Source organism: Tamandua tetradactyla, chromosome 11 (genome assembly GCF_023851605.1).
Source record: "Tamandua tetradactyla isolate mTamTet1 chromosome 11, mTamTet1.pri, whole genome shotgun sequence".
Lineage (NCBI taxonomy): Eukaryota > Metazoa > Chordata > Mammalia > Pilosa > Myrmecophagidae > Tamandua > Tamandua tetradactyla.
The window spans coordinates 2,550,601-2,565,199 of NC_135337.1; the positions used below are offsets into that span (position 1 = coordinate 2,550,601).

At 41.1% G+C, this 14,599-nt stretch overlaps 1 protein-coding gene across 12 annotated transcripts in view; it reads left to right on the forward strand.

The window, feature by feature from the left end:
• The window catches only part of SPAG17 (sperm associated antigen 17), a 287,582-nt gene that overhangs the window by 36,708 nt on the left and 236,275 nt on the right, over positions 1 to 14,599 (forward strand). For 11 of the 12 annotated variants that reach the window (XR_013159174.1, XR_013159175.1, XR_013159176.1 and 8 more), the window contains exons 2-3: positions 12,913 to 13,053; positions 13,631 to 13,717. Coding sequence is in view for 4 of the 12 variants with exons in the window: in XM_077119739.1 (XP_076975854.1) it covers positions 12,913 to 13,053; positions 13,631 to 13,717 (228 nt within the window). In the remaining 8 variants the exon portion in view is untranslated. Of the gene's footprint in view, positions 1 to 12,849; positions 13,054 to 13,630; positions 13,718 to 14,599 lie in introns of all 12 variants that reach the window. The other variant, XR_013159181.1, reaches the window with a different exon arrangement.

Here is a 14,599-nt window from a genome sequence, read left to right on the forward strand (position 1 = left end):
GATTAGATGGAGATGTGACTTCACCCATTCCAGGTGGGTCTTGATTAGTCTACTGGAATCCTTTAAAAGAGGAAACATTTTTGAGAAACAACAGATGCTTCAGAGCTGATCACAGCAGAGCTGACAGATGTGGACAGGTGGAGAACAGAGACATAGATATTTGGAAATGCTTGGAGACCAGCAGATGTTGCCATGAGATGTTAAGAAAGCCAGAATCTGGAGAGAGCCAAGGGAAGCCAAGAGATGAAAGCCAGCCCTGGAGATGCAAACTGAGGAACCCCCATAGGAACAGAGGCTAAAAGCAATGGAACCCAGGAGCAAGGGACCAGCAGATGCCAGCCACGTGACTTCCCAGTTGACATAGGTTTCCAGACCCATTAGCCTTCCTTCAGTGAAAGTAACTTCTTGTTGGTGCCTTAATTTGGAAATTTTCATAGGCTTAGATCTATAAACTTGTAACTTATTAGATTTCCCTTTTTAAAAGCCATCCCAGTTCTGGTATATCATGTTATGGCAGCTTGCAAGCTAACACATATGTATACTGACAAAAGCATATGTAAATTTAAGTACTGTGTTACTGGTATAATACTGGCAATGAGTTTTCATAGGCAGGCAGAGGACAAAGAGATAACTGTTGGCTGAGGCATTTAGGGAAGGTGTCACAGATGAAAGGGATGGCATTCTGGCTAAAAGAACTAAGCTGAGCAAGGCAAACAGCTGAGAAAACACATGGCATTTTTGAGGTACCATTCTAGCCACTAACTAAAACTGTGTTAGGTATTGTCATGGTCAGCATTATGTGTCAACTTAGCCAAGTAGTGGTATCTGTTTGTCTGGTTGGGCAAGTGCTGGCCTGTCTGTTGCGATGAGGACATTTCATAGAATTAAATCATGATCATGTCAGCTGCATCCACAGCTGATTCCATTTGTAATCAGCCAAGGGGAGTGTCTTCTGCAATGAGTGATGCTCAATCTAATCACTGGAAGCCTTTTAAGGAGGACTCAGAAGAGACAGGCTCTCTTCTCCTGCTTTGGCCAGCAAGCCTCTCTCCTGTGGTATTCGTCCAGACCCTCCATCAGAATTATTGGCTTCACAGCCTGCCCTGCAGATTTTGGACTCTGCATTCCCATGGTCATGTGAGACACTTTTATAAACTTTATATTTCTGAGTGTTCCCTGTTGATTCTGTTTCTCTAAAGAACCCTAATTAATACAGGTACTTTACACATATTGTCTTGGTTAATACAACCACAAAAATAGTACCCATTTTATAAGAGGAAATTGAGGTTCAGGGAGTTTACACAGAGCAATTTACCTGAAAGCTATGAGACTTTAGAAAACAAATGTGTTATCATGTTAAAAATAGAACAAAATGTAAAATGCTTTGAATTCCAGTCCTGGAGTTTTGACTCTATCTAATCCTATTTGAGTTTAAGAGTTAGACAGCTAAAATATCTGAGACGGAAGAGTGAAATGATAAAATCAGTGTCTTCAAAAAATTAACATATTTGAAATGTAAGAAGCTGGAGGTTTGTATAAATCATCTAGGAGATTTTTTTAGTAGCCCAGATCTGAGGTAGTTATAGGCTGACCTAGGAGAATAGTCATAAGCATAGAAAGGAAGCAACTGTGATTTCACATCCAAAAGAAGAACAGGAGAGGCTTTGGAACTGTGGTTACTGGAAGAAACGAAAACTTCCAGAAATTGACAAGTTGCATAGAACAAACTTAGGTTATTTTATACTATTTTTTATGGTAGTAGATTTTGTTTGTTTGTTCTTTTGTTTTTAGAGCACAGAGAGAGGCAAAGAGCTCATTTTTTTTAACATGCTGAGCTTGAGGTGATGGTAGAATATCAAAGTAGAAATATTCAGCAGGAAGTAACAAATATGAACGATAGCTCATAGTCCAAATTGAGTCATAGACTTGGAAATGTCAGTAGAGAGATGATATTGGGTACCATGGAAGTAGCTAAAATATCTAATTGAGAGTGCATGCCAAGAAAAGAACAGAAGGTTGAGACAAGAATTGTGTGAAACACTAAAAGGCCCTTGTTTGTGGCACAGGAGAAGAAAAAAATCTGATAGAGCAGCCATATGGGTAAATGCAGAATAAAAACAAGATAATATGAAAGCCAGGGTCCTGGAGAGGGGCATAAAATGACAGTTTAAGTCTCTTACCTTCGGGAGTGTGAGGGAGAGTAAGGCAAAGCAGCTATAATTGGACATGAGAAGTGATCTTCAAGGATGTAATTTAAATAAGGCAGTGGGTCTTGGGTTTGATGGAGTATTGGGGATGAGGTCAACATAAGACTGTAGGATTTAAGGAACTGGGGCTTGTCAAGATGTGGACAATTCAGGTGCAGGTCACACGTTAAGAGAGTTTGACTATGAAAAACAAAGCTCATAATGGAAATGGTAATTGGGAAGAAGTATTCGCTGAAGACGGGGAGATAAGTTTGAAATAGAATAGGGCTTGAGGTCTAGCCATGTTTAGATATACCAATTTAATTCACTCCTTTCAGTCACTCTTAGTTTATTCATCTTTGCATCCTCCATTTCTACGGTAGTATACAGAATATCAGTACCCATATAATACATGTTAATTATTAATTAATAAATTGGGGTGAACAATATGATAAAACTGGACACTTTGCACCAGGCTTTATAGTGTTGAAAAAATTTTACACATGATCTCTTTTCATATTTATTTGTTGTTCCAGTTTGCCAGCTACCAGAAAGCAATATACCAGAAATGAATGGCTTTTAAAAGGGGAATTTAATAAACTGTTAGTTTATAGTTCTAAGGCTGAAAAAATGTCTCAATTGAACAAGTCTATCGAAATGTCCAATCTAAGACATTCAGGGAAAGATACCTTGGTTCAAGAAGGCCAATGAAGTTCAGGGTTTCTCTCTCAAGTGAGAAGGCACATGGTGAACACAGTCAGGGCTTCTCTCTCAGCTGGAAGGGCACATGGCGAACACAGCATCATCTACTAGCTTACTCTCCTGGCTTCTGGTTTCATGAAGCTCTCCATGAGGGGTTTTCCTTATTCATTTCCAAAGATTGCTAGTTCGTGGACTCTCTGCTTCATGGTGCTGTAGCATTCTCTGCTGTCTCCAAATCTCCTATTCTCCAAAATGTTTCCTCTTTTATAAGACTCCAGTAAACCAATCAAGACCCACCCAAATGGGTGGAGACATGTCGTCACCTAATCCAGCTTAACAACCACTCTTGACTAAATCACATCATCCAGGGAGATGATCTGATTACAGTTTCAAACATACAGTTTTGAATAGGGAGTATTCTGCCTTTATGAAATGGTATTTTGATTAAAACCTGGCTTTTCTAGGGGGCACACATCCTTTCAAACCAGCACATTCGTGTGTTTCCATTCCCAGACTGACACTCTTTAAAGGTAGTGACTATGCCTTATCTTTATGCATTCTATTCCTAGTGCCCATTTTGATGTTTGGCACATAGTAGCTACTCAAAGATTGATCAAGTCAATGAATGACCTTCTGCTTGTAGTATTACCATTTTATGAAGGTCCAGCTTCTGATTCTTTGAATATTGTTCCAAGGCCATGTGGTTGGAATCTGAACCAACAGTCAGGTTTTCTGACTCTAAATCCAGCATCCTTTACATTACACCATTGGAAGAGCTGTTGTAAAGTGTATATTCGGCAATCAATAGGAGAGGAGTAATTTTTAATGAAATACTGCCCTGATTTAACCAATAAATAGACTCCATGTACCTGTGTAATTGGAGAAAGCTAAGAAACATAACCAGTTCTATGGCTTTACATTTATCATGATCATTGGCTTGGAATATTTTGTCACATGGTCTTTAAGTGGGGTTTATATTGTAGAGGAGATGTGTGAATTAGGGGGGTGTACAGGACTGCATGAGTGAGGCAGTTTCACTCAAAACCACTCTTGCTAAGGTCACTGGTCACCAGCTAAGTGCCTTTGACTGTGCCCACCCTACTTCCCCTGGTTCAGTGCCCCCTCCCTCCTGGCTGTCCCCCACCTCACCTCCTTGTCTGTCTCCTCTGAAGGAAAATGAGTTGTCCATAAGACTTGATTAACCAAGCGTCACCTATGGGGAATGGATGGCTCATTCGAAAGGATATTGTTTGGTTATATTTTTCCCCTCTGGGATCCCTAGTGCCAAGGCTATACAAATTCATGAAATACAGCACATACTTAATGGATAAAAGACTTTGGAATTAGAGGAAGGAAGGATGAAAAACAAAGGAAAGGAGCTACGATAGGGTAAGTGATGTGCTAATATCATAACTTGAAAAAACACTTTAATTTTTAAGGTGGAAAATAATGACTCCACATTGAAGGAACTTGATGAGGGAGGTGAAAGAGGGTCTTGTGTCTGAGGAAAGAGTTGATGAAAGGTTGTAGTCTTTAAAATCTGATGATGAAAAGAGATTTCCTTTCTTTGGGGTGAGTCCTGATTCCAGTTTTATATTCGTGGAACAATTAGCAGGACTCCTCTTGGCTTTTCTTGGTTGACTCTGTTAGAAGAATGTCTCTGATATGTAATATTTGTTTGAAAACCCAAAGAAGCTTGTTTCCTTTTGAGGTTTGCCTTACTTTTTATGTTCTGAAGTTCATTTTGGACCTCAGATTTTGCTCCAAGCAATAAAACTGGTTGGATTGTACTAACATAATGGAGCAGTAATTTTAGCCAACTGTTGGGGGTGGGGAGATTGTTAAGGTGTGTAGTGGTTTCTGCGGTTCCTCTGTGGAGTAGAATTCCCTGCAAAGCTTTTCCATGTGGTGTTTTAATAGCTGTCTTAAAATTCTCTGATGCATGGAGCAAAACCGAATTAGGGTCATGTGCTAGATTGGTAGGATGGGCCAAGGCACTCTATGAAAATGAAAGAAAAACAATCAAACAGGCTAAACTCAGAGGCTAAACGGTCTAAAGAAGATTCGTGAGACATAACCAAATTGACAATTACAGAAGCAATCACCACTTTTAACCCATTTTTGCAGAACTTTTTAAGGGAAAGAATATTAATATTTTACTTTTGCATGGAACTTTACAATTTGCAAACTGATTCTAGGTATATTTTTCATTAGATCCCCAAACATCCAGCTTTTGACGGTTGTACTAGATCCATGTTTGTTTGTTTGTTTTAATGACAAAACTGAGCCATGAAGATACATCCAAGGTCATCTGGCTAAGGAATTAGAGAAGCAGGATTTGACACCACTCCAGGGCTCTGGGTACCAGAACTTTAGTAATTTAATAAGTGATCATGTTTACCATGTTTGAGGCAGAGGGAACCAACCAGATGCTATGTGCTTGCAGAGTAAAGCTACTTCTATACTCTTGAGTTCTCACAGATGAGTATGAGACATAGTATTGTCTGAACATCAAAGGAGCACGCTCTTCCTTTCATTCAAATGCTCAGTGATTCAGATACATGTTTTTTCCAAAGTGCTGAGTATGGCTGATAAAATGCCACATACTCAGTCGGCCTTCCACACTAAGCATGTGTAAAAAATTTTCTTTAATGTGTGGTTTTGGCTTCTGAATTCAAGAAACATTTATTGAATGCTACTAAATGCCAGGCACATGGGCAAAGTAGTAACTTGTCTAGGTGGTATGAGTCCAGGAAAGCCTTTTCCACTGGCCCAGCCCACTGCCTAAAATACCACCACTGGCTGTGTATCCCTTTGAGTTAGACTAGGAGTCTGGCATTATTCTTTATTTTTTTATTTTTTATAAATGCCAGTAGTCACAAAAACCTTGAGGTATATTTGTTTAACAAATTAGGAAATCAACTCATAAGGCCCCGAGCTATTTTAAATAAGAGGTGGTGTTGGTAAATTTTATTCCACCCAGGAGAAAGAAGGGATTTGGGTTCTGAAAAGGTTGATAAGACAGGAGACAAAAGGCAGATACCTGGAGGCCCTGGGAAGCCAGAATTTATCAACAGTCTAGGGAGTTTGTCTTATCTGGAGAGAAGGATGCACCAAGACTTTCTTTTAAAAATAAGCTTCAATGCCTTTAATTTTGTTTTTCTTTTTCTTTTTGGAACTAAATCTGCCTGATATTTGTGTTTTAGGCCTGGATCCATAAAATTAACCAGATTAATGTGTTCAGTTCAACTACAGATCAACTAATCCCTTTTCTTCTTTTCAAGCCAAGTAAGCAGGTCTCCAACTCTGATGAAAATTAGTCTGTCTTTCTTTTCGCCAGCCCCCTGTTCTCATCATCTCCTTAATCAGTCTCTGTATAAAATATAAAGCTAGATGATTTCTGATGTGACTATAATTGATGTCTTTTATGGTTGATGATGAGATTATATTGATGATAGACTTGCACCGAATGGAAAATGAGTTAAAGATGACTTCTGCCATACTCTTGTGCTCTTTCCTGTAGTACCAAAAAATTGCATATTGACAGATTTTTAAAGCATCATCTGACCACAGCTTTGGTCATCTCCTTGAGAAACCTAAAATATTTTAGAAATATCACAATTCAAAAGTTATTATTATCAAAGAGAAAATTATTTTACAAGCTGACAGTCATTCAATTTAATATTTGTTTTTTTAATAATGCAATTACTGATATCCTGAACTTTTTTCTTGATTCACCCTCAAGCTCTCCACACTTGAAACAGTGCATATGGAATAATCATGTTTGTTCCAAAGGACTGACAAGAATAGAATCTCCTAAAATAATATCCACTATGATGGCTATACCTATTGCTAGGTGCTGTGTCAGAAGTACTTTATACAGGTTTTCTGTTTTAGTTTTCACAACAATCCACAGGGTAACTTACTGTCCTTATCCTCATTTGTACATGAGGCATAGAGAAGTTAAGTAACTTGCCTAGGGACACACAGCTAGTGCACTGAGATGCAAATCCGGGCAGTCTACCAGCTGAGACCAGGTGCCACTGCAGTGTGAGGGAACCCTGTCACATGGGCGGGGCATATGCAGGCACCTCCCACAGCAGTGGCCCTGGTGTGCAGATGCCTGAAGGAGGAAGTAAAGGGATGGTCAGCGAGGAGAGCCCTGGAGAGGGTTATCCCTCCTCCTCCCTCAGAAACCTTTGTGAGCATCCCTCGTCACCCACCTTTCATAGAATGAGTGTAAGGTAGGCCATTCCTGAAGCAGCATTAACAAATGCTTAATTATCAGTTCATACTCAGCAGCTGCTGCAGGGTGTGCGTTTGGGGGTGGGGTGTGCAATAGACGAGACAATCTGCTTGGCCCTCCTCAGTATTTTCTCAGGCATAGCCTTGGCCTTCCCAGTCAAACTCACAGATTTGTAAGTCAGCCTTAAACAGCCTTAGCCACCCAGGGATGGAAGCAGCTGTGCGCTGGTGAATATTTAATAACTGACTCTCTGGGGAAGTTCCAATTTGTAGCGTTTGCCATTATCATGGTTTAAATACTCACACCGTGGCCGAGTTCAAGTAACAAGGCAATATGACTAAACAGAGTTGAGAAGAGATGTGGGCAGTTGGCTGTAGGGTCCCACTGAATGGAGACCGGAAGACCGGAGTGGACCGGGCTGTTGTTGCTGCAGGGGACAGAGGCCAGGTTCGGGACTTCGCAGGTTCTGGTCCTGAGCAACCCATATCATGTGCCACTTAACTGGGCCCGCCTTCTGTCCCCACCCCACCATAAGATCAAGCCCACAGGAATTACTGAGGTGGTTTGAAATAGAAAGGGATCACAGAACACGCAGCAGTAATGGAAGGGAACAGGCCTGCCTGTTTATTCCTGATGGGAGGTAGGAGGGAGTGGGAAGAAGGAAGGAGATGGGAGGGACGGTTTTACAGTCCTGTGTGTTCATTTGGAGTCCTTGACCTTTAGACTGCTCTCCGGAAGAGCTGCTCCATCCCCTGGCATCTGGTTGCCTGTCTACATCCCACCAGGTGAACTTGTCTTAACGGGGGAATGGCTGCAGGGCCTAATTTCCCAAACCCTGGATGCTGGTCCGTGGTATGAGCCGCCGTGGGTCAGATCTGGCCTGCTCCCCTGAAGGGCTTCAGGACTGCACACACTGCACACCTCCTAACAAGGCACGCTCTAGAGCTTTATGATTCTGAGGCCAAAACCCTTTTAGTGTCCCAATGTGCTCTCTGCTGCTTTAACGTATCAGGCAACAGGCATTTATGTGTGCAACCTTGCTCTAATTCTCACTGATCACTGGGCGCTGTGAAGAGCAGATGTGTGAAGACATAGAGATCTTGCAGTCTCATTGAGAGGCTATGACAGCCACCCGAACCAATGACTAAGTAAGGATTACTTACAACATGATGATAATATCACATGCTATGCTATTTGTGATAAATTGTGAGGAATCCATAATTAGGAAGAGACAAGTTTATAATAAGTACTTGTTTAGAGGGACAGTAAAAGGAGTTTGAAAGTGCATCTCTTACTCATTTATAGTGTTCTTATTTATTATATAGCAATGTGTACCCACTTTTTAGCCTATATTTTCAACTTATTATATAGTTAAAATGCCTTTTTAAACAAATACCATTGTAGCAGCCAGTTCTATGCAATAGAAATATTTCTTCTGCTGGCCAACAGCCCATACTAATCCTCCTTTGCTGATGTAGATCCAAGACTCCTTTTGAAGGGAAAACCCTGTGTGAGAAAGACATTCACAAATCCCCGTCCATTTGGCAATAAATCTACTTAACAATAAAGGTTATCCTTTCAGCAGAGTATTGACATAAAGTACAGGTTTGCATCTCTGTACAGTGTTAAATGACTCTTAATAAAACCTGACTTTTTAAATGTTGCATTGACTTTACTTGAGGCCTAAAAATGATTCTGATCACAGCTGGTTCATAGAGCTTGTCAGGCTCTGATCGATTCTGGGTGGAGGCTGGGGGAGTCTCATCTCAGTTGTCTCAGGGCCACAAGCTCCCTGGCGTGCTAGCACATCCGCGGCAGAGAGCCCGTGGGTACCACCGCCAGCTGACTGTGCTAATAGAAGGAGGCAATCACAATCCCATCATCCAAAAGCTGCTTTAACTAGTATTTGAAATGGGTTTTGTAGTTATATTAGAATACGGGAAGGCCTAAGCAAAACCTGGAGAATTTGCAGTATATGAAAGAAAAATAGTTATAAATCTACCCTGTGTCTCTGGGACAGTAGGCTTGTGTGAGACAGCCAGTTTCTCTGTGTTTACACGAATACTTTCTTGCCTTAGGAGACTAGTATGTAAGTGTTTGGGTTAAGACGCCCTCCTGCCAGGCTTCAAATTAGGTGAGGCTGGTAAAGAAAATAGAAGGTAATGGATTGTGTCCATACATGACTTCACTCCATCCTTTGAATGATATTATCAATAACAACTAGAGGGCAAAACCTACAATAATCATGTAGAATATATGCCTCCAGGTAATAGAGAGCTGACTTTGTTTTCTAAGGTGTTTGAGGTGTGCCAGACCAAAGCCCTCTTCCCTTACTGTTGGACACATCCAGGGTAGCTTTTCTCAAACAGTTAATGTTTGCCTTCTCTAGGCCTGTGCCACTAATTACACCCAAACTTCTTGAACTGCCTTAAATAAATTCACCAACAGGTAGGAGCCCCGCAGGACTCACAGGAGTTGCACACGTTATGCTTTTATTTCTCCCCCATGGTCAGCATTTATTTTCTCTGAACCAAATTTCACTTGCTTCCCTGTGAATTCAAATTTGAGAACTTTGTTTAACTGCATGTTGTGGTGGGATACTAATGGAGGAATGCTTTTTCCCTAGTATTTTGCCAAATCTAATTGGTGCCAGATTTTTTTCCTAAACAATTTTCTATTTTTGAAACTGCTGCCAGTTGAGAGAAATTTAGGTTCTATAGCTACCCTGAAATGTTAGGAGAACGGTTCCGAAGTTGTACTGGCAGAGCACCATTTATTTAGCTGTTCTTCCCGATGAGACCCGAGGAGGTGACTTGCTGCTCTTTATTCGCAGAATGTGCCTTTCCTGGCATCTTGCTGCCCCCTGGTGCGAAACCCCAGAGGGCGCACCCTTCTCTGCAGGTCTTCTTGGTTAGGGTTGTAACTGTCTAGCAGCTCCTTTTCATGCATACCAGGGTTCTGGCTTTGTGATCAGACACTAAACTGTAACTCTAAGGGAGGCCCCCATGGTTCCTATTTTATCAAATGGATCCAATTTCTGGAGCAGTTTTGTGGGCTAAAGAGTGTAATGGAAAACTGCCCCTGAGCTGTCATCTTACAACCCCTGCAGATGGAAAGGCGTGATCTGGGTCCTGAGCAGACCTCACAGAGCAGCTCTGAACCTGAACAAACCTGGACCTTCTCTCGCCCTGACAAACTGTCTTAGAGGGACTGCAAGGCTTCCAGAAGCTTCAGGACAATTCTATGAATTGGAAGAACTGGTCTTGTGCTGAGATGCATCCTGAACCAAAGTAACAAGAGCCCTGAGCTTCAGTGGGGAGAACCTCGGGAAATATCCTTAACCTCTTTTGAACCTTTATAAAACTATAATTTAAAAAAAAATCAATTTTACATTGTTTTTGAATTTTATTACATAATTTGTTTTTGAAGGTTCTATAAATTCTAACATGCAGTATGAATCTTCATTTATTACTTAGCCCCAAAGCAGCTTCTTAGGTGAGGATTATGGAAGGCATTCTGACTCAAAGAGTTGCTCTCAAAACTGTAGGAAACGATCCCAAAATTATAGTATATGGTCTCCACAATCTTCTGCTAAGGCAATCACGAACAAGTTATTTTACTTCCTTGGGCCTCTGTTTTTCCATCATCAAGTGTAAATGCACTTATTTTACGGATCACTCATGGAAATAACATATGCCAGGCACATGGCAGATTCGCAGTAATTGTTGGTTCCTTGCTCCTCTTTTTTTTTTTTTTTTTTTGATCTAAAATGGTCAACACCTGCCTTCAACAGCAGCTACTAATGGGAATGTGGCTCAGCTATAACTCCCTCTTCCTGAATCATCCCCAGGGTCGCTGAGAGGCAGCCCCTGGCACCCTTAGCTCACAGATACTGGCGAGGAAACTTGCAGTGGAGAGTGGAATGGGGGGTAGGAGAGGAGTGGAGATGGCCATTAAAATATTCAGGGCTGGAAAGCGTGACTTCCAGGAACCTCAAAGCATTGTCTGTTCAGGAACCATGTGAATTTTGCCACAGGAATGGAAGAGATTTTCCTTCTTTATTGATGACCATAAGACTGTTAATCAAGGAAGAAATTCCTTCCTCAGACAAGAAAAAATAAAGGCATCCAATGGCAGGAAAGCTTATTTTCTTACAGTGGAATTCTTTTGCTAAAGAATACATAGTAAATAACATACCTGCTCTTAAGAATCAGAACATTTTAAAAACAAATGTCAGTCTATTATGGTAAATTAGCAAACAAAAAAGTGTCTGAAACAATATAACAGATGAAAACGCACAGAGCCACGCCTTTGTGTGTGCGGGCATACGCACATGGGGACACATACTTTTTAAGTGATGTACACATTTTTATGCGTTTATATGGGGTTTTTTGTTTTATTTTTTTGGTGATAGCTTTGGAGATTGGGTGGCTTTTCTTAAGTAGTTATCATGTTTTCAGGGAGAGAGAAGTAAGAGTGATTGAAGGACAACCATGTGTTGACGGGATGGAAGAAACTGAGCCCAGGTCCTTTTTCCTACCCATACCCCTAATTCTGTCATCACCCCGATCTTTAAACTGGAGACCAGAGAAGCATTCCATTAAATGTGTGTGACCTTTTCAAACCTTCCCAAACATTGTTTTGGCATCTTCCAAGCAGTTTTACTCTACTTGGGTCGGCTCTCTAGAGTAGAGCTAGAGGGAAACTTAGGCAGTATCCTGTCCAATTCCTTCATTTTATAACAAGAAACACTAAGACCCAGAGAGATTGCATAGCTAGCGTGCCCTTATGTTATCGCTCTTTTTCTAATGTCTTGTGTCATGCTTGTTTGATCCAGCTCCCCATGAGATTGTTAGTGCTAACAAGCCCTCATCCTGATTGGGAAGAGTTCGCTGCTTCCCTCAGCACATACGGTGGCTAAATCAGGGCTCTCCATTCTTAATCTCGCCCAGAGAATTGCTTCATCCCAATGAAAATGATAACAGAGAAAAAGGGTGTACTTAACAAAAATATTGTTTTAGTAACTTATTTCTTTAGATCGTTTGGTGTAAAACTTCATTTCCAAGTGTATTTTTTTTTACCCCATTTCTTAGGAATGGAGAGGCCCCATCTGTGAATTAGATACGAGATTCTTGTGTTACATTAGGAGGGAAAGCTGTGTGCTAGTCCTGTGGCTTTGCCAAAACTGCAGGGGTTGAATTTTACCTTATTTAACAACAGATTTGACAACTCATTCAATATTATCTAACATTCAGTACATATTTGTTGATGCACTATGCAATAAATAGTGCATTTGTTGATGCACTATTTAGAGTTTGAGGATACATAGGGGAACGACACAGAAAGTTCAGCCATCGTGGATTGATTTCTGTTTAATGTGTATTTTTTAACATAGGAATGCGCTATTGTTTTTAACACCAAAATATCATTGAACAACATTTCAGTGAAATTGTTTTTTGTTTTGTTTTGTTTTTACTAAATCGTCCCTAAAATAAAAGGCCTAGTTTCTCAGAATTACTTGGGGAAGTTGCACGAAGTTTTACACAATACTGCCCCCTTGCGGCTGTTCGAATCGGGGCCCCAAGACACTACAAGGTCGACCCCGTTTTTTAATTTTTGGGGGGTGAAGGGGTGCGTGGTCCGGGAAACGAACCCGAGCGACCCCGTTTTTTAAGTTAAGTTTTATAGGAAAATTATCCTGTTTTTTTTCAGTAGGAGCCTTTGACGCAAAATCAAGCAGTCAGGAGTGCGAGCTTCTAACGCCTTGTGTCCTACCAGGGCGACTGGAAGGCGTCCGTGGCTTTCGTGGTGGGAGCGCGGACCGAGGATGACCTGCTCCTCCGAGCCCTGGCTCGGGCCGTCCGGGCCCCGCAGCGCCGGCTCTTCAGCATGGTTTCGTGGGAAGACGTCCTGCGGCAGGTACCGGCCCGTGCGAGCCCGCACCCCAAAACGGCAGAACCGAGCAGATGACAGAATGCATGGCTGTCATGCTCCGGGCAGTTTGGTAAATGTTGGTGGATTATTTTCAACGCTGAGACAGGATGAGTCTGGAGCGAGTCTTTTTGTGCCCAAGAATGCTGCCCGTTCAGTTTTCATTCATTCGAAAACATTTTCCTGAGACCATAGCAGGCAGGCACCCTGCTGGGTTCTGCAAGGAATATTCAAATAAAAGACTAACTAGTAATAGCAATAATAAATCACACTGTTTAAGGTTCCAGGGAAGTCCGTAAGTCGTCGGAAAATGAAGCCTACAGAGGGTCATCACTGTCAGAGGTCAGAGGAGGGCAATGACAGAAAGGATGTCAGAGGGCACGTGCTCCTGCAGCTTCCAGCCGCCTAGCAAAGTGACCGTAAATATGTCCCTGACTGACGAATACTTCTCCCTCTCCAGGTGCTCTCGCCCCTCCAGTCACCTAGGTATTTGAAAGCCACATATATTCAAGCATTCTTTAAGTGAGCCATGCTTTTTTATTGGGTGAATTTAATTTTCTTACAGATCAATGGAATAAATGACCTTCTTGGATCTCCTTCATCTAAAAAGGCAAGAAAACCTGCAGGTGGTACTGCTCCCTTATTTTATGAGGTACGTAAGAAATATTCATTGAAGAGAATCCTGTAATTTTTAGAAAATGATAACCGCATCAATAGCATTATACCCATTCGTGATTTAATTCACTCTTTGAAAACCAATTCCTCCTCATTGGGGATCTTTGGGGATCTTTGTTCCTGATGATGGACACTAACATAGTCTTCCTCCCTCTTAGTAACATCTCCCTCTAGGAATAAAATTATCCTGGAGTGTTGGCACCACCAGTGCCTCCAACTGAAGACTATAAATAAGACATTTTCATATGCAAAAAAAAAAGGTGGTGGGGAAAAAAAGGTGATGAGTCATACTTTTTAATGATAATTAGTCAGTGTGTGATGGTATTAAAGGGGGGTTCATATTATCAGTTCATTACAAAGTGTTGGTTTCACCAGAAATAAAGTCAAAATGCCCCAGAAAGAATTTCCTATACTGACTGAGGCATAATTGGAATCATTTTCCATCGGTTTGTGAACTTTATGCACATTTTACTTCCCACTTGAATCAATGTGAAAATAACTGCACTCTTCAGAATAATGGTCTATTGCATTTCTAGCAGCTGCTTAATACAAAAATCTGTCTTGGCTAACCCAGTAGGGTTTTGCAAAGAACTTAAGAACCATGCACAGGACAAGGGGATTTCCTCTCACCCTGCCTTGTTAATATCTCACTTACAGCTTGCAAGAAACTGTAAAAATCCAGTGATTAATTAAAACATCACTTAAAAATTTGTCAGGCACTGTTTTATGGCCCTGCAGATCTAAAACAAAGATTTTTGGATCTCTCTAAGATGAACTTGCTTGCATTTTATTTCGGTGATGACTAATAAACTTTTATGTGCCTCAGGTTTTGGATGATTTCATAATGGGCTTTTAAAAT